The sequence below is a fragment of the Chaetodon trifascialis genome, chromosome 3 (genome assembly GCF_039877785.1).
Source record: "Chaetodon trifascialis isolate fChaTrf1 chromosome 3, fChaTrf1.hap1, whole genome shotgun sequence".
Lineage (NCBI taxonomy): Eukaryota > Metazoa > Chordata > Actinopteri > Chaetodontiformes > Chaetodontidae > Chaetodon > Chaetodon trifascialis.
Genome location: NC_092058.1, coordinates 6752256 through 6772394, shown reverse-complemented (window position 1 = coordinate 6772394; position 20139 = coordinate 6752256). Strand labels below are relative to the sequence as shown.

The 20139-nt window shown below is 41.1% G+C and overlaps 1 protein-coding gene across 4 annotated transcripts; it reads left to right on the top strand.

The window, feature by feature from the left end:
* The first annotated feature begins 1074 nt into the window (after positions 1 to 1074).
* alpl (alkaline phosphatase, biomineralization associated) lies at positions 1075 to 17163 on the top strand. 4 transcript variants are annotated; one of them, XM_070959087.1, is made up of 12 exons: positions 1075 to 1222; positions 3635 to 3800; positions 4521 to 4640; positions 5814 to 5929; positions 7394 to 7568; positions 10877 to 11052; positions 11691 to 11831; positions 11974 to 12043; positions 12183 to 12317; positions 15193 to 15384; positions 15520 to 15639; positions 16222 to 17163. In XM_070959087.1, exons 2-12 carry the CDS (start codon positions 3680 to 3682, stop codon positions 16485 to 16487), a joined length of 1632 nt encoding a protein of 543 aa, XP_070815188.1. In that variant the 5' UTR covers positions 1075 to 1222; positions 3635 to 3679; the 3' UTR covers positions 16488 to 17163. The 4 variants fall into 4 exon arrangements, with proteins under 4 accessions (XP_070815188.1, XP_070815190.1, XP_070815187.1 ...); XM_070959089.1 differs by lacking the exon at positions 1075 to 1222 and adding an exon at positions 1352 to 1497 and having other exon boundaries at positions 3642 to 3800; XM_070959086.1 differs by lacking the exon at positions 1075 to 1222 and adding an exon at positions 2185 to 2677.
* The last annotated feature ends 2976 nt before the right edge of the window (positions 17164 to 20139 follow it).

Below are 20139 nucleotides of genomic sequence, written 5' to 3'. Positions count from 1 at the left end.
CAAAGGAGGATGCTGTGCACAGCAAGGAGTCTAAATGTAAAATTCTGCCCCATAAATAATGAAAGTCTACCCTGTAACTGCAGGAAGATTATCTATTTATTTATTTAGTTATTTATCATTTTACCAACAACTACAATAGGTCTACTACTTACTACTACAAATTTAACCACTGTTTATATTTATTTTTATTCATGTACCTGTCCTTTTTCATTTCTTGTGTGGGTTTTATTTGTAGTAATTTCATTTCATGATACTTTACTTATACTCCAGCACACTTAAGAGAGATTTTTTTATTTATTTAATTTTATTTATTTATTTATTTATTTATTTATTTATTTATTTATTTATTTATTTATTTATTTATTTTTTACCCCATTACATTTTCTTGACAGCTTTAGTTTTTAGTTTATTTACAGATTAAGAATTTCCATTAAAAATATATGATCAGTTTTTTAAATTCTGGTGCATTTTTATGGATGTTCTTGCATTTGTCATTGAGTTTTATTGTCATTTTATTGTGTCATTGTTTGCATTTGATTTGATTTGCATTGTTAGTTTTGTGTTGTTCTGTGTGTGTTTTCTTGTTCAGTGTTGTGTATTTCACAGGACAATGCACGGGCATTGCAAACTAGTTTAGGAAATAAATTATGCAGTATGTGGCATTTGTCCAAAGTATATACTTGTTCGTAAAAAATAAGTATTGATTATGAATAATGTAAATAAACAAATAAACAGTGACACCAGGCCTTTATATAAAGCAGATAAATTACCTCTACCTCAACCAGCTATAACATTAAAATCTCTGCATACATGTTAATGCATCCATAATAATAATTCTACAGTACATTTTTCTGACAATCTCTTTCTTTCTTACTAATGATGGATGCATTGCTGCTAAAAGTATGTGAATACTTCCAACACCACTTAGTTACAGTGTAATGAGGATACTGTGTCCTCTGAGCAATGCATCGGGCGTCAGACAGGCGGAGCTCTCGGTCCATCCACAGCATGGCATGGTTATTTCTAAGCCGTTTTCTTTTTTTTCACCCCCTCATGGGATACAGACCGCTATTCTCAGACCCCCAGAGCCAAAGTCGAACAAGTGTGGCCTTATAAAAAGGGCTGGAAGCGGCGACAAGGAGCAACATTTCAAGGTGAAGCACTGAATGATCTGCAGGCGCATTTGGATGTAGATTTCTGTGGCCGGAAAACGCCGCTCGCAGTGAGTAAAACAACAATGCAACTTTGTTTTCTCCTGGCTTGCTTCACAGATAACAGGTTGCTTTTGGAGGAACACGCTGTAGGCTGAAATTTGGTGACAGCTTGTTACACTATTCGCATCTTTTCCGCGCAGCATCCGCTCTGAATGTTGCTGAGTTTATCCTCGCTGTGAAGCAATGTGAAATGAGCCACTCTGGGCTTTAAAAGATGGAGTTTTTGTTCATCTGTTGCACCGACACCAGCTCTTTAATGTCCTGATTTTCAGCAGGATAAGTGCTGGTCCTTGATGGGCTTCAGCTGCACACTTTTAATACGTTTATTAATAAGCATACATGATTTTATGTTGTTATACTTAATAAAAACCTGCAGTTGGACATTGCATAAGTGTTTATCTGCAGCTACTCCTGCTCTCCCATCTATCTATCTATCTATCTATCTATCTATCTATCTATCTATCTATCTATCTATCTATCTATCTATCTATCTATCTATTTGGCATTCTCAGATGCAGCATGGACTTTTGGTTTTGGGGCATGAACAATTTGTACTTAAGACTGGCAACACAGTGATTATAAAATGTGATGTATCATCTCTTAATTAGCTAAATATTCACGTAGTGACAGATCACTCAAATAAGGAAACAAAACGTGCCCTTTAGAGTGAAATTCAGGTAAAATGTTAGTTATTCTGTGTGCATGCCAGAGGTTCGATAAGGCAGCCTGCGAGACGTAAACCAAGTTGCTTATTTGAAAACCTGCAACTGTGTTTAGTGTCCTTGGGAATCAGAGTGACCCGAGACAGAGAAGATAACACAATCTTGTCTGAAAACCAGGCACAGCACAGTAAATAGAGGTTTGATCAGAATATTGTGGAGCCTCTGTCTATCCACCCTCCACTCCTGAGCATAATTACAAGCCTAATCCTTTCTGTGGAGCTGCTACCTGCTGGAGTGACATATTTAAGCGACTTGCTTCAGGCTTCGGCGGCAGCGCAGCGAACAGCTCGAGGGGGATGTGAAGCTATTTACTCCTGGAGAACTTCACCCCATTTGACACCCGCTTTGGAGCAGCCCGACGTCTGGTGACGCCATGACTGAAGTGGGATCCTACATGATACTGACCACTGGCCTGACTGGTATGCTCCTGTTGGCCGTGGTGGTGCTGCTTTGCTACTTCACCTGCAGACTGGCTGGTTCGCTGCCCCTGGGTGGACCTGGCAGATTTTAAGGGCCACTGACCACCTCTGGCTTGCTGCATCGGAAGAACGGTCCAAGCAACTGACTTCTGGCACATCACCATGGAGTCATACTTTACCCTTTTATTACATCCGCTGAGTTCTGCCTGGTTGGTTCTTTTACATGCTCGGGTTGGTCCAGACTTGCCTTTATCTCATTATTAACCCAGATGCACCCTGGCATGGTTTCCAGTCCAAGCAAGCTTTTGGAGTCGTTGACGAGGTGATCTTTTGCAAGCTGTTTGGAATTTCATTATAGTCAGAATGGAAAGGTGGTGCGTGTACGACAGGCCAGGGCTTGATAGGAAACACAGCTCACAAAATAGATCTCCATTTAACTATGTGATACTTGACTGATCTCACAATTTGGACTTTGCAGAATTGTAGTATTTGCATGCAACGCCAGCCACACTGGAAAAGAAAAAGAAATCCTCTTGTCAGGATTTACAGGTGAAAGATTTTTCTGATAAAATATTAGTATCTTGAGGGGTTTTTTTCTCATGCGTGGATGTGTCCAGTCAATCATTTGGTGTTAATCGGCTTTATTATGGCCTTTAAACCTCTTAGTGCTATGGAGCTCAATCCCATTAAAATGACCTTGACTATAAGCACAGGGAAGAAAGGAGCAGAGTGTGGATAATTATAGATGAAAGCCTGACTGGCCAGAACCCATAAGGGCCCCTATTGTGACTACTTACATTCACAGTGAGGCCTCCAGCTTAACTTTACTCCGCTCTCCTTTTGTTTCTTCCTCACAGCCTGATGGTGGGCTGAAAGATCTGCTTTTCACGACTGACACCTGGTTGAACAACACAAAAGAAACGCATTTCTTCGCTTTGACGACATGAAAACGGCTCGCTGCATTCCCCTTGTTGCTTCTTGCCTCCTCACACATCCCTGTTTGGCCTCTTTCTGCATTGGAGAAGTCCTCGAGCGAGAGGGGAACTGATAGAGAATTGATACTCAAGTGCCAAATCAACAGGACAAGCCTGCGACTGTATTACAGAGTGCATTATTTGAAGCATCACAGCACGAATAGGAAGTGTGTGGTTTGCCTGAAACGTAAAGTGTGCTCAGTCAAATCATCGCAGAATGAATATTAAACCAGTATGTCAGAACGGGTGTGTGACGAGATGACACAGACGTAATTACTGGTGTGCTTGTGTGTGTTCTTCTCCAGCTGTGACACGACTGCAGACAGGCTTCCTCAGCTTCTCAAAGTGGCATGTTATGGCTGTCTAGAGTCACGCGTCAGCCACACAGAGACGACAACATGAAGGTGACAGCCCTGCTCATCATTTGCTCCTGTCTGATGTTGGAGAGTTTGGGGAAACCACAATTCCCTGGTAAGTTACTGTGCTGTTAGTCAGTCGCCACCACAAAAAAAAACAGCAGCTGTCCAGTCGTTTGTGATGTGACAGGAGATGTTTTGGAGGATTTTTGTTAAGGTCGTGTTTGGAAGCCCAAGGAAGTTTATTTCAGGGACGGATTTCCTGCTTTTTAACAGTGGATATTTTTGTGGCTGTATTTAGTTTGGTGGTGCCAAGAAAATAACAGGATTTCACTGTTTGCTTGAATTTTCTGTAGAAAATGATCACCCTGCTGCTCTGCAGGAGATAGACGTGTATTTGTCCTGTAACAACTTCTGCGGTCATATTCTGTAACAAGATTTGGACCTAGTCAGACGTGTAGAATATGGATTATTAACATTAACATAACATGAAATGAAATGTCCTCCTCCCTTTAAATAATTTGACTGATTTGGTGACAGTTTGAGCTGCAGTGATTAGTCAGTGAATCACTTAGTCAATCAAATTGTTTTAATTGAATTAGCATTGTTGTCATTTTTAAGCAAAAATGCCAAACATTTGCTGGTTTCAGCTTTCAAATGTGAGGATTTGATCCTTTTCTTTGTCATACATGAGAGTAAACAGAGTATCTTTGGGTTTTGGACTATTGGTTGCATAAAACAAGACATATGAAGACACTTTTCATTTTCAGACATTTTCTATGTTGATTCCCTTAACCATCCAGAGCCAATCTGACTTATTTATTGTCATACACAGAGCAAGAGAAGGATCCCAAGTTTTGGAATACGTGGGCCCAACGGACCCTGAAGAACGCCCTGACGCTGCAAAATCTGAACAAAAACAAAGCAAAGAATCTCATCTTCTTCCTTGGGGATGGTAAGCCACAACATCATCATGCTTGCATTCTGATTTCCCCAAATCCACTCAAAGGTGGAAAGGTAGCATTGCTGCAGAAGGACTGAATAGCAGCAAGCTCATCACTGCAGGTCCCTTTTGTCAAGTTAGATAAATAAGATTAATTATGGAGAGTCCAGCCGAGCCAACATTTGTATTGAAGCTGAAATGTTGTTGCAGTGGATCCAGTAATCCAGTAGAAAATGAATGAGATTCTTCAAATGTTTGCCAACATGCGAGATGAATCAAACAATACAAATGTGCTGCCACCAGATCACAGGGCTTCTGTTTGGGCAGGGACCCTCATTGGTCGCATACTAACCTTTATCCTCCATTAGGCCTCTGCGCTCTCTGTTTGGACTATAGGCACAACATGACATTCTTGCACACTGTTGCATGCACAGTCATGTTAGCGCAGTTAGAGAATAACAGGGAGTGTTGGACCACTTCAAGTTGTAAGATGGCACAATAGGGAATGATTGTCCAACTAGGAAATTGAATATCACAGGAGCTGATTCCTCTGTGTACCTCAGAGGCTCATGCAGGATTTATTTATGCAGGGCAGTCTTCAACATGACTGTAAGGCAAATGGTACTTATGAGTATTCCTCACATTTTGTTTTCCATCCAGCGCAAAGCACAAGAAAGGTGAAGTAGGATGAGGACAGCAGTTACTTTGGACAGGATATTAAACTGTTTCTTTAATTTAAGGCATTCACTTCAGAAAACAATAAAAGAAAGTCATGGGAAATTGAATTCATCCAGATCTGGAGATCCTCGCTTCCTGTGACCTGAAGAATTATAATACGCTGTTGCACACATTTAACTGTAATTATCGTCAAATGCTGGCATCCTAAGCACAAGTCATCAACTTGCAACCTGCAACGAGTCCAGGTCCTTTCTCTCTGTGACCTAAAAAGTGTGTGTTTCGTTTGTCTTTGCTTTATATTGTCTTCTTCTTCAAGTGTCTGTTTGTGAAGGAGTTGATATCTAAGAAAATGTTTGGCCTAACAGCAGTCATCTTGTTCAGAAGTGTCAAGGAAAGCAAAACCCTCTGTGCACAGCAGTGAATGGAGTGTCACGTGCAGCCTCTTTCTGTCCCGCCCTGAGGGAAAACGAATGCAATCCTAACAGTCGACCTGCTTTCGGTGTCTAGGGATGGGCGTTCCCACGGTGACGGCTGCTCGAATACTGAAGGGTCAGCTGAACGGACAGAGTGGAGAGGAGACGCAGCTGGAGATGGACAAGTTCCCTTTTGTGTCTCTGGCCAAGGTCTGACTTATTATGACATCATACAGTATGGCACAATGTATTGATCTTGCTGTGACCACTAATGGCTTCCTGACAAGGCCTGTGACCGCACACAAGGTCATTCAGTGTGTCATGTTATACAGGCTGTGCGTTATGTTACAGATCTGATGAAAAGACTGTTTGACCATATTCTGTGTTTTTCTTACTGCCAGCAAATCCCATGAAAAGACCAAAACCAGCAAGCAGCTGATCCTACAAAAGTGCCACCATCAGCGTGTTTTAGTTTGAAGGATCGCCTCAGAAAAGGTTGATGGAAAAGGCAAAATTTGAAAAAAACTTCTTCAAAGGTCCTTTTTGCCTTTGTACAAGAAAGAGTTAATTTATGTAATGTGAGATGGACGTTCTGACCAAGCAAACCTTTAATTCTTTTATCTCTTCATTTTTGTTAGGCTATGCCTTTAAATGCAATATTTCTTAGACTCAAAATGCAGACCAGAGACAAGAGTTGGAAAGGAAATAATTTATTAACAATAATGGTGAACAAAAGACGCACTCATAAGGAGTGGAAAGAACAACAAAAAATGCATTCTCAAAGAGTGGAGATAAACAAACAAAAGGCACTCACAAAGAGTGGGGACAACAAAAGAAAACAACAAGGTGGGTTGAGGCTGAACAAACGCTGGACGTGGCTGGTAGGCGCTGAAACAAAAGAGCACACATGAGAGGCAAAAAAGAAAAGAACTATCATAAGTCTTACAAAAGCACATGAGACAGCAACTGGCAAAAGACTGGGAAATATTCACGCTACTCAGGCAGGTGCGCTGCTGGAAGGGGGGGCGCACCCAGACTGTTGATAAATCTGTTTGGATTATCCAGAGAAAACAATGAGATTTGTATGTAGACTTTATAATATAAAGTGTATAAACTTGGACTCGGTGTCAAATGATTTGAAGAAGCCTAATTAATGCTAATTAAAGGTAAATTATACATCAGAAACTGGAGACTGTGGTTGCTGTGCACATATTCAAGCAGCTGATGGCTAAAAATGACACTAACCATTGCAAATTACAGAACTGATCAAAAACAGTCGCGTATATCAGTTGTTATTTATTCTTAATCTGCGGCTGAAAATAGTCCCTCAAAAATGGAACATTGTCTTGTTTGCATAACTTTTGCCTGAACACAGTGCCCAGCTGTTTTAACAAATTATTAAGCCTTTTTTTAAAAAAAACATAAAAGAAATTTTAGAGACACGTTAAGGAAGTCAAAAAGTATTTTGTTGGGTTTGGTCTTTTCATGTTTTTTTTTTTTTTTTTTTTCCCAAAAATAAGAATAACACCAGCTTCATCATTCATCTCAGTAAATCTTTGGAATAGCACCAGTTCAGTTAGTGCCATGTCTAAACAAATTACATCACATTACAAGCACATCATAAACATTGATGTTTGAGTTCTGACCACATGTCAATGGCCTGTAACCCTGCAGACATACAACACTAACGCACAGGTGCCAGACAGTGCTGGTACTGCCACAGCTTACCTCTGCGGGGTCAAGGCCAATGAGGGCACGGTGGGAGTGAGTGCAGCTGCTGTCCGGTCCCAGTGCAACACCACTCAGGGCAATGAGGTCACCTCCATCCTCAGATGGGCTAAGGACGCAGGTAGCGTTAAATAACCATTACATAACACAGGCCTCTTTCATTCACTCTACAGGGATGCAGAATTGTAGCTTTTCAGATGTTTGCAGTCAGTTATCATGCCGTTCACGTCTGAGGAAACATAATTGTAGTTATAGTTACTGCTGTGCTAAGGGGAAGTGGGAATACTCACCGGGGCGACTTGATCGCTCAAAGCAGTGACTTTGAAGTGCTCTTGAAAGTGATTTTCAGCTGTTCATCCTTTGAACCAAAGTTCTCCTTAGAGCAGTTTGTAATTGACATTAACTTGACCCAAAGAGGTATTTTTTGTGTGTATTCTCATTTAGAACGACAAGAGACTAACTTTCAACCACTCATTTTTCAACAATCTCTCTTGTGCCACTGTTGCTATGAAGTTTCGTCAGGTTTTTGGTTGTTTTTTTTTCTCTTAATTCCTGATTTTTCCTGATGTCCTCCTGATTCCTGGTGTGCCTAGTAGTAGTAAGGTTTAGGGGTGGGTATTGCCAAGGACCTCATGATACGATACACATCACGATACTTGAGTCACAATACGATATGATATTGCGATATCCAAATTTTGAACAAATTTTAAACTGAGTCAAAACAATGTAATTCAAATTATCCATGCCATTTTATTGTAACTATACAAGAGAGTTAAGAGTTAATATGTCGGGGTGGTGTCTTACTAAATGAGTTCGCAAGTTTATTGTGTTACCCGAATATCTAATGGGAGCGAAACAGTGTTTGCAAAGAGCGTACTCTTTGTCCAGCTCACTGTGTGTTTCTCCTTTCCTTTGGAATCCAAAGTACCTCCAAACATCTGCCTTAAAGTTTGAGGGCGTCTCTAGTTTAACGTTACCAGCCATGTTTGCTTGTTTTTTTCCGGCTCCACTTCCTCACTGCAACCGCCAGGGGAAAAAAAGAGAAGAAGAAGAAGAAGAGTGCCTTGCAGCGAGGTAGCGGTACAGCGACACCCCACGGAAGTCCTCCTGGACTTACAACCCGTCTGAAATATGATCTATTAATTGAAAAAATATCGATATTCAAAATTTGAATATCGATATTGAATCGGAAGACAAAGGGTGAATCCCATTTCTCTTTTCTACCCCTACCCCTTAGCCCTACCCCTTGTCCCTTGCCCCTTGAAACGGAGTGCCAAGGGGTAGGGCCGAAAGTCAACCCCTTGGAATTGGGACACCCCTTTGACAATCGCGTACGTCATCAGTAGTCGCCGCTGCCTCTTACATAGGCAGATGCGACATGCTAATGCTACCGTCACATTCGATTTGTGTATGACATTCCTGCATGTTGTATCCCACAACGCTGTCAATGTAACTGAATACCAGCAGCGAGGTTGCCAAAGTTATTATTGATAACGTTATCACTGCAGATTATCAGGCTGCCCACAGAGCACCGCTAGTGGCATTCAGCCTGGCAACGGTAACCACGTAACTGAAGCCTTGACTACTATCAATTTTTTTCGGGGGTTTTTTTTACGAGGAAAATGACCACTACACTTTGAAACAACGTTAAAATAGACAATAAAGTGGTTTTCGTACATTTTAAAACTTCGTTCATGGAGAAAATACCGGTCTTGCAAGGCATTCTGAGAAATCTGTCGTACCCCTCCGTTTGGAGTGTGCCTCGGAAAAATCTCCGTTTGGAGGGGTACATAGCCCTACCACTTCCCCCTACCCCTCCGTCATAATAGGAATTGGGACACCCCTACCCCTCCACGTGAACCCGCAAAACGGAGGGGTAGGGCCAAGGGGGAGGGCCAAGGGGTGAAATGGGATTCAGCCAAAGTATCGCGATATATTGCCATATCGATATTTTTGCCTACCCCTAGTAAGGTTAGATATACAGTTGGCTAAAACCCCCAGGATCAAGAATGGGTTGTTGCCTTTGGAAAGCACTTAAAAGTACCATGAGCAGGATGAATGAGAATCTTCACAGACATAGATCAAGAATGGCCTTTTTAAGAAGAGGTTTAACTACAGCTACTTTAAAGGATTGTGTCACATAAACTGTAGACAGATTGAACTTATCTAGTAAAGAAGTGCTAACTAAGGGAACTTCCTCCAACTATTAGACTGCATCGTCAAATGTTCCCCCCTACAAACTTCCTTCCAGGTGATAGATCTCTGTCCATTCTCTCCAATTTCTCTTTCATTTGTGAGGTGCTGTTTGGTCATTGAGAGGAAAATTAAGTATATACTGGAGTTCTAGCCTCATTTCCAGGATGTAGCTCTGTAAAGAACTGTTCTATTAGAGCAGGCTTTTTCATATTTTCTCATTCCTGGTGTGTTGTAAGAAAGTACCTGATGTAGGTATTATGATGTTGTGAATATCAGAAAAAAAAAAAAAAAGCAGTCCTTGGTAATGCATCTGATGGTCTTCTTGTACTCAGCTTCATGTAGTTTTTCTGTAGAGAAGTTGATAAAAGCACCAAAGTATCTGAACCCATCCTTAGTCCATTTGAATCCACATTTCAGTTGAAACGATTTTGGAATTTGGCCACAGACATCCATAGATTCAGTCTTATCTATGTTAAACAGTTTTGATCAAAAGCCTGGAAGATGGCCACCTCTGCCAAGTGTTCCAATGAATGACATCTGATTTTCTTGAATGTGTGCTTTCACCCTTCAACGGTACACTACAGGGTTCTACAGTCTGCTTGAACACAACACTTTGAAGATAAAACAATAAAAGACACCACAAAGAAGGAGATAGAGATGTGAAAGGATTGTGTACCATGGATTTTCAGAGGGCGGTGCTGGGGATAAGTTAGGGGTGGGTAAGGGTCAGGATGTGTGTGTGTGTGTGTGTGTGTGTGTGTGTGTGTGTGTGTGTGTGTGTGTGTGTGTGTGTGTGTGTGTGTGTGTGTCTGAGAGCATGTGTGTGGGTGCAGGGGTCACAGATAATAAGAAATCCAATCATTCCTCAGGGAACATGGCGAGCAGCAGCTGACCTTCTGCACAAGCGAATAGAGAATAGAGTGTTTTTCATCAGGTCATTTTACAAGACTGTCCTCTGCTGTTTGGCCTTTAGTGCTTTTTCTTTTTACACCCAGAACATTTAGTTGAAGAAAACCATTTTCATGCTGATAAATCCTGGTCCATCCATTGATCATCAGTGGACGTTACTGTTAAAAGTAGTAGTCAGACTAGGGATATATCAATATCAAAATCCGCACTCCTTGTTCCATACAGTGCACTTCAGTTTCAATCAAAGCTAGCTTATCTAAATCTAAACATGTTCAGCCCTTAATCAGGCAGCTGCCTGTGTGTGTATGTGTGTGTCCACTGCAGGAAAGTCAGTGGGAATAGTGACAACGACCCGTGTCAACCATGCTACTCCGAGCGCTGCATACGCCCACAGTGTGGACAGAGACTGGTACTCCGACAATGAGATGCCAGCTGAAGCACTGCAGGACGGCTGCAAGGATATCGCCAGACAGCTCTTTGAAAACATTCCCAACATTGATGTGAGTCAAAAGTATTAAGCCTGACACGCAGCAGGTGATGTGTCACCAGAAAGCCCTCAGAGTTTCAGGTTATTTTTAGCTAATTCCGGTTGCACTGAAGATGCACAACCCTAGTCACTTTGTTGAACTTCTATGATTTCAGAAGAGTACCAGTATTGGACTATTCAAACAGGTTTAACCAATTTTTACTATGTGCTGATGATGATGTGTTCATTTATAATTGATGGTTCCCTTCTCACAAGCAACTTCGTGCAAAGTTCAGCATAATTAGACACACAGTCCTGAGGAGCCTGGGGCCCTTTTAAGACTCACGACGCTAACATTACCTTAATTATTTGGTTAACTAAAGCTGATAAAATCTGCTAGCGACAGTGGTCGTCTGTTGCCTACTAGGAATTAGATGCTTTTCTTTACCTCTGTTGGAAATCAAAGGACCATTGTTTCAACAATAACTGGGAACTTTGAATTTTAAGTTTACCCACATTATCATGGTTCACTGCATATGCAAATGGGTAGCAATAGTAGCTAAGGTGAGCAGGGCTTAGCTAATTGTCATGTACTTAGGTCATGTGATCTTTTGGTCCTGAAATGTTCAGCTCCAAGAGAGTAATTTTTTATTCTGTTCTGTGACTTTGAAGGTTATTATGGGTGGAGGGAGGAAGTACATGTTCCCTAAAAACACATCGGACGTGGAGTACCCCAGCATTGCAAAGCACAGCGGCACAAGAAAAGATGGAAGAAACCTGGTTCAGGAATGGACTGAGAAAATGAAGGACAAAGTAAATTTCTCCTCTTCTTCTCTCTCTTTGCTCTTCTTGTTTGTCTGTGCCCTTTTTTATCGTCCCAATTACATTTACATATTTAGGATTTAAAATGACTGCAGTCACACTGTACTGTATGTGTCTTTTTTTAACTGAGCAGAAAGGCCATTATGTATGGAACAAGAAGCAGCTCTTATCACTGAACCCTAACAATGTGGATTACTTACTGGGTGAGTTTCCAGTCTCAGTGTCATTATGAAGCTCTCATTGAAGTGTAAATGAAGATCCTTATGTGTATGCATTTGCCGTGGGCTTATATTCTACATGTAATATCCTATTGCTCCTTGAACCGTGCCTCTGTTATTCCAGGTCTATTTGAACCTGGGGATCTGACGTATGACTTGGAGAGGAACGCTGAGACCGATCCATCGCTGACAGAGATGGTGGAGGTGGCCATCAAGATCCTGAGGAAGAACCCCAGTGGATTTTTCCTGCTTGTGGAAGGTGAGTTTGTAGTCTTGTGGTGGAATTGGACTGTCATCCTTTGTTTTGGGATTTCAGAAACATCTGTCAGCCTTGTCTTACTGAGTTAAGTCTTAGTTTTTGTAAGAGACATTTCAGATTTCAATAGTGAATGTCCCTTAAGGTTGGGACACACACATTGTTTGGGCTGATTATAGTTATTATATGAGTGTCACCACTGATGAGCTTGACCAAGTCTGTCATAGTCAGGGCCAGTCAGTGATGACAGTTGGGAGATAAAATGATATGGTGTGTGGTGTTTGGATTGTTTGCCTCCTACGGTTGTTACCCACCGTTGTTGTTAGGATTGAACATTTTGGGAAAGACACATGTTTGCTTTCTTTCTGAAACTGAGATGAAAAGATCAAGACTTGGCTCATGTTTGTGCATGAAAGAGTACTCCACTGATCTGGTCAAATCTGGAAAAATCATTCCACGCAGTCTTCTTCCTTGTTAAAACCTGGAGATAGAACCTTGGAGATTCGGGTGTGTGATGCTAATCTACCCCAGAGCCACTAGCCTCAAGCATAGATGAGGATCTGGATAGAGACACCTGGGAAGCTCACAGATTTTTTTTCTTTTTCCAATGTGTCAAATGTCTTAAGACCAAACTGACATTTAGCAGATTTTTCTGGAAAAGGTTTTGGACATCTTTTCTCATACATGCACCAGAAAAGACCTGTAAATCAGACTGTGAAATCGGAGTTGGCTGTTGCCTGGTTGAATTGCGTCAGAGGACATTTGCAGGAAGTCAAGCCTTTCTGAACTTCCCCCTCTGTTGCCGCTGAGCGTCTGTTAAATCTCTGTAGCTCAGTGGGCGCCGCTGGGCTGCAACGCCAGGCCCCATTCACAATGAATAGCAGCCGATTGCTGTCCAGGCTTTTGAGTCTCTGTGTGTAAACAGCCTGAACCAACCGTATCTGGTGAGGACTGATTTTGATATACTGTAAACATCTCTGTAGAGGTACAGTGTTACTGTTACTGGGAAGCTACACACAGTCACTGTTGTTTCCCAAGAAATAGTTACCTGAAACCATAAATTGTTGTTTTGCTTGTCAACAGATCAAAGAAACAAGAAACAGCATGTTAACTGACAAGTTGTATAGGTTCTTTCTTTCACGGGCTAGCTGTTTTCCCCTGCCTCCAGTTTTTATGCAGTAAAGTACAATAATGTGTTCGTCTAGCTTGTCAAGTGACTGCATCCGTGTTGTTCTCTTACTCGGTCTAATGTGAATTTGACAGTTCCCAAAAACAAAGTACTGTTAATTGATGACATCTGCTGACAGGCGACATAGGGGAAACATGACCCAGTTTGCTAATAATGCTGTGAGAAGGTGTTCGAAGACACAAACAACATGAACTCATGGAAATAGAGTTTGCCTGCTGCTGGTTCACTTATCACTAAAAAGCCTTCAAACCTTTAAATGATGTTTTCTCCTGGAGTAAACAAGAGTTCAACAGCTTGAGTCTGTTGATAGGTCCCCCATTTTTCTGTTTAAACGGTCCTAATTCACCTAAAATATTGAACATGAAAATGTGCTTACTTTGAGGTAGTCGGTCATAGATAACTTTGCCAACATGTACCATCCCTGAATGCTCTGCCAATTTTTCATATTGGCACCATGTTGAAAAGGACCCTGAATCTCTCTATTCCTATTAAAGTTACTCAAGCAGTCTGCTAACTCACTTAAGAGCACATAAAAATGTTCCAACTTTTTGAAAGACTTATGAATGCAGATAGATAAACTTATCATTATCACAGCTTCCTCGTCTGAAAACTATTGACATACCAGCGGAAATCAATGGAAAACATTCTAACGATTCACCAAGTTGGACATAGTTTCAATAAAACATCAACTCTTGCAGTAATTTCAAAAGCAACTATTCTCACAGTCTTTTACCTTGCTGTCAACTTTACTGAATTGTCCCTTAAAGGGAAATGTATTTTGCTGCTGTTAATAAAATACAAAGAGTGACATTCAGTACCGTTTACATGAATAGGTATGAAAAACATAAAAGCCAGCAAACATCAAAGACAAAACAGTCAAGGACTCGGAAGCAGGAGACAACAGTGATATAGGTACAGAATGTAAAACAGCATTCAGCAGCTATGAAAACTGAGAAATTGAATAGTGTGTAGCATAAAGGAATTTTTTTCTATCTGCTGCCATTTATTCAAGGAAGTCTAGGAGAGGAGAAAATATGAGCCGTTCCATCAAAATTCTTTATTGTTCTGCTCTTATCATTATTATTGTCAGCAGCATGAGCGCTGTGAGATCTGTGAATGTCAGCGCAACATTAGATACAGCATGCGCAGGAAGGTTGATGTTGATAACCGTGTGTCCTTGACTGAGTCTGTGCAAAGAAACACAGTTGCAGTCAATGGCTGTTGAGGGTAAACACCTGCAAGCATGACAGTGATTGTTCAGCCAGGCGGAGCGAGAATAAAACGGTTGGTGTGTTTCAAACAGTCAAGAGGGCTTGTCGGATCGTTGAGCACCCTCTGAAAGGAGGTGAAAGAGGGCCCCCACCCCTTTTTGATGGTGGAATTTTTGGGGCCTGCAGTGTTTGTAACTTGTCAGATATTTTGATAATTCGATTGATATGTTTTATAGGATGGATGGCAGGCAGTCATCCTGAAGCACATTTGCTTGGATTCATTCATTCATTCATTCATGTACCTCCTCCGGAGTTCAAGAGTCATCAAAATTAGTTTATGTTTAACAGAAAAATTGTTCTCTCTATTATGGTTATTTAGGATGTGACAGGAGATAAATGAACAATTAACACAGAGACATTTCATCTCACTGAGTGTTTGAGTCTAACGGCTAACTGGAAGTATTTGCGTCTCTGTCAGGAGGGCGTATCGACCACGGACACCACGAGGGCAAGGCCAAGCAGGCGCTGCATGAAGCTGTGGAAATGGACAGAGCCATCGGCCGGGCAGACCTCCTGACCAGCATCCACGATACACTGACTATAGTCACTGCTGACCATTCTCATGTGTTCAACTTCGGAGGCTACACCGCCAGGGGAAATACGATATTTGGTATGGGCTGATAATGATGCACATGCAGTGCTGTATGTATCTTTGTTGATGTATCTGTATAGCAGTGCTGTAAGTTACATTTTCACTGTGGGTTTGTTGTGATAATGGGGTTAAATGCTCTGTTTCCATCCAAAGGTCTGGCCCCAATGTTGAGTGATATTGATCAGAAGCCCTTCACCTCCATCTTATATGGGAACGGACCAGGTTACAAAATTGTTAACGGTGCGAGGGAGAATGTCTCAACTATTGACTATCGTAAGTAAATGTTACAGGGAAAGACTCAAAGAAAACTCACCCTAAATTTCTTAGATTTTTTTACAAAAATTGGGTTGTTACCCAGAAAAAAAACAATGGTAGATATTGTGATATCACAAGCTAATTTTAGTCATACGAGGATAAATCTACGCAGAAGGGAAGGTGATTTTAATTTCTCCATCTGAAGCAGCAGTGACATATATATGAATGCATTTCTTTCCTCATAAAACATTTACAAAGATGATTTTTAAATATTTTAAATACAGATTGTTTTGCATGTTTATGTGCCCTCTTCTTCCCTGCCTTCATTGCAGCATATCTTGGAATGTTATTGCCATCTGTAGAATACTGGAATAAGATGAAACCGTTGGCAGGATTGCATGTCACATCATGCATGTGCATCCTTATGCGTGGGCATAAACAAAGCAGGGACCCACCCATAGAAAAATAGTCCCTAGCACAACTAGAGAGCAAAAACTCACCAGGGAACCTTTAATTTAGGGTGGATGTTTCCACCTCTTTTCTCTCTCTCTTTTCCTCTTTCTTTTCTCTAAAAACAAGAATATCTTTCTGTCCTTTCAGAGGAAAACAACTACCAGGCCCAGGCAGCTGTACCGCTGAGCATGGAGACTCATGGAGGAGAGGATGTGGCTGTGTTCGCTAAAGGCCCCCTGGCTCACCTGCTACACGGGGTCCACGAGCAGAACTACATCCCTCACGTCATGGCATATGCAGGCTGCATCGGGCAGAACAGGGAGCACTGTATGCCGGGCAGCGGGACTGCTGGTTTGCGCCCTGTCCTGTCCTTCATCACAGCCCTCTTCACAGTTACCCGATTTCTGTGCTGACCTTCCCCAGACAGTCCTCATCCTGTTAAAATCCCCAGTTTAACCAGTCACACGTTTGAAGAGTTCAGTTTTTGTTGTTGTTTTTTAAATGCTCTAATTTTACTCAACACTGTTTTGATCATGGGACCACTGCTAGGGCACATTTGTGTTGCGATAATACAGCTGACACAAGTATAAGGTTTCAGTTTTAGTTTATTCAGGCAAATATGTAAAGCATTATATAGTCAACACCCCGGAGGATGCACTGAAATGAAAAGTGGTGCTGCAGAGATCACCACAAAATCAGAGATCTCAGTTGTGATTTGTCTATTGAATAGTTTTCATTAAAGGTTTTAGGACCTGTTAAGCCTATTTGTTAAATGTAAACCCTTTAGCTTTCAATAGATAGATTGGATTTACAAATGTTTGAAGATGTTTCATATCTTAAATGTGCAGTTAACAGAATCTACCTCATACACTTGGAAAAGATCTCTCATGTAATTATGATGGACAAATTTTATGCCGAAACCAGAGGCAACTGAATGTATAATTGACAGAAAAAACCTATATATTCCTTGTCATACACCTTGTGCACACTTGCAAAAAAGCACTGAAGAAGCCCACCTACCATTGTTGTGTCCAGTAACAGAAGCTGTAAAACCTCTTAACCAATAAAGAAATATTTGTTTTCTGATAATCTTTTGTCATTCGTTTAATGGTTCAACTTCTCTTGAATTTTCTTTATATCATATTTTATTCTGGTTTCCCACATTCCCACGTTTCCCCTAGATTTTCATTAAAGCAGTGCTTTCAGTGTTAACTTTTCTGTGCTATGCAAAGTCAAGTTACTGATATTTGATATGTTTTACTGGGCAAGAAGCTACAGGAAGTGTATTGAAAGAAAAAATATTTTTGACATGTGAGAACAATTAAAGGCTGGAGAAGAGAAGAACCACCACTTTCCTCACATGTATGAAAGTGTAACTGCTGTAGCCAGTTAGCAGTTCAACACAGGGTTTAAAACACAGTTTCGTGGTTTTCCAAATGGCACACATCTGCCCAGAAAACCGCTGCCAGTGAACATCCTTTTTTTAGGTTGTCACATATGTTGTATATTGTACTTTTCCATCTGCTTTATTGTGGCTTGTGTGGAATGTGAATGGACTGCAGCCGCTCATTCCTTGGCATCATGCGGTCACTGGGAAAACAGAGAAGGACTCATGTTGGCTGAAGCATGAGAAAGGGGAGGCTCTGCTTAAATGGGTATGGAGATGAAGTCCTCGTGCTGTCACTAGTGCTTTCTAAATATCAGCACATATAATGGCTGCTTTGAGTCTACTGAGGGCCTTGAGGGCCACTTCATGCTTTTGTGTAATCTTGCTGATAAGGATTTTTCTTCTATTCCTCTAAAAATCTTTGTCCTGTAATCCAGTTTTATCTTTTGTATTCTATATTAAGAGATGACGAAGGGTATCAGATTGTATGGCATGAATATTCAAGTGGGCTTTCAACCCCCAACTTTCCCTTGCTTTCATATATATGTGACTCACAGTGCTTCTTATAGTTCCTGAATAACGAAACCTTTTATTTTCCAGGATGATGAAACAGGTGATGAAACAAGGACAAGGCCTTGCTGGTGTCTTGGGTGAACGGCAATATGAAGTGTTCGCCTTGCCAAAGCATCGCTATTCAATCCATCAACGACAGGCAAGCAGTTAAGACGAAGAACAATAGCTGGTGAAGTTGTCACACATATCAGCTGGAAGCGAGTCAGGGCTGTAGGAAGGGCTGCTTAAGGTAGCCTCACCAGACGTACAATTTTCTCAGGCAAGCCATGATGTCGGATGAATTCATTTCACAAAGCCTTGCATAAGGTTCCATGCCAGAGACACTGTAATTTTCTCCGTCTCCTCATATGAGATCCTGCCTTTTATCCAGCCATTATGTACACAATGTCCACAATTAGTGCACAGCAGTTGTAGCATTTGCCTGTTGACCTCATAAAATAACTACACAAGTGGTTGTGGGTATTTCAGCTCATTGACTGCGTGTCCACCTTACATTACCAGTAAACATTCTGCAAACAATGCTACTGCTTCGTTCTAAATGTTAGTAGACGTTTTCTAACATTCCAGGCAGCCATTGGTCTGATTAGACATCTGAATCACTCCCCACATCTCTGATTTGTTCAGTGATTCATAAGGTCTGGTAATGTGCCAAATGATGTTTACGTTGTACCTGGATAAGAGACGCAGTGGACCAATCAGAATTTAGTAGGTCTGGATTAAGAAAAAGGAAAGTCCTGCACAACCTGCTAGCCACCTACCTACATCTATGAAAAGCAGCAACAGAAAAAACCTATTGTGTGCATGAGATTGGGGCAGCGGCAGAAGTTGTTGTAAGTCTAAAACTACACACCCACGCAGGTGTTTTCCGTTATTGCTGGCTGATTAGATGCCAGATGAGGTTAGAAGTATGTGGGGATTACAAAATGTCACCAGACTCCAATGTAAGAACAATAAAAGGTGAAATTTGTCCCATGGGAAATGTAAGTCAAGCAAAGTCTGTGCATGCCCACACAGTCCTGAGAAGAGGTCTGATCAGCCGAAATAATTAAAATAACCCGTGTGGCTTTCCCATGGGTTGTGCAACTGAGTTATTTCTTTTGCATCCATGCTAGAAGCTTCTGTGTCAACTGAAAAGGACATTGAGAGGATGGACACGTCACTGCCGCCCAACGTGAAATTAGCTAATACAAACACTGTCAGGCGGAATGAATAAAGTAAAAGGAAATGACAACTCTGACTCGGCAGTCATTGATTCCCCTTCATTCCCTGAATGCACAATATTGTTTGTAAAACCTGGTCCAGTTGTGTAATTCATGACAGTTAGCATAAAGTCTGCATTACCATTCCAAAACTGTTGTAAGGTTCTGCAGATTTTTCATACTAGTCTGCACTGGTGTGATTGTTCTATTACATTACAGTATGTCACTGTAATGTAATATTGGCCAAAAGTCTCATACCATACAGAAATACATATAAAAGGACCCCCACAGCTTTCTAGAACTGTCAAAAAAATCTAATCACAATGCTTAACAAAAATGTAAAGATACATAATTTGCACTTAAAAGCTAAAGTTAGCCAACACATTTTTATGGTCTTTTAAACCCCAGTGACGCACCAGTGGTCGAGTCAATACAAACTCATGTGCAACCAAACCCACAGAACTTTATTTTTAGTTCTAGGGGGATCCCAAAGCTTTGCAAAGATAACAAATGTCTGGCTGTGTATATACTGTATATAATTTTGGGGAAATGTGTGTAAAGAGTGTATAAATATAGTGTCAGTGAAGAGTGGGAACAAGTTGATATATAACATATGGGAATGTCAGATGGAATTACTGACTAATTTTCAAGCTTAAAGCCACTGACAGTGGAAAACATGGAAAGCTATGTCATTTTGTTCTTTAAATCTGAGAATAATCAAGATGAAAAAGTTGCTTGCATGTAACGTATCATCTACAAAACGCTCCCTGTAGAAGTTTTTTCCTTGTCAGCTGTTCGTCAGAGCCTCAGTTAGAACGTCCACTGTGAGCCTGGATGTAATGGAAAAACTGTAGCTGCTCTGCTGTAGATATGGATCTTGATTGACCGTGAAAAGTTCTGACTGTG

What these genes read in the sequence shown, in the direction of transcription:
- alpl (XM_070959087.1), top strand. Translation starts at nt 3,680, where the DNA reads ATGTTATGGCTGTCTAGAGTCACGCGTCAGCCACACAGAGACGACAAC. An exon ending in CTTTTGTGTCTCTGGCCAAG is followed by an intron (nt 5,930 to 7,393) that starts GTCTGACTTATT and finishes GTAACCCTGCAG; the next exon opens with ACATACAACACTAACGCACA. An exon ending in CAGATGGGCTAAGGACGCAG is followed by an intron (nt 7,569 to 10,876) that starts GTAGCGTTAAAT and finishes TGTCCACTGCAG; the next exon opens with GAAAGTCAGTGGGAATAGTG.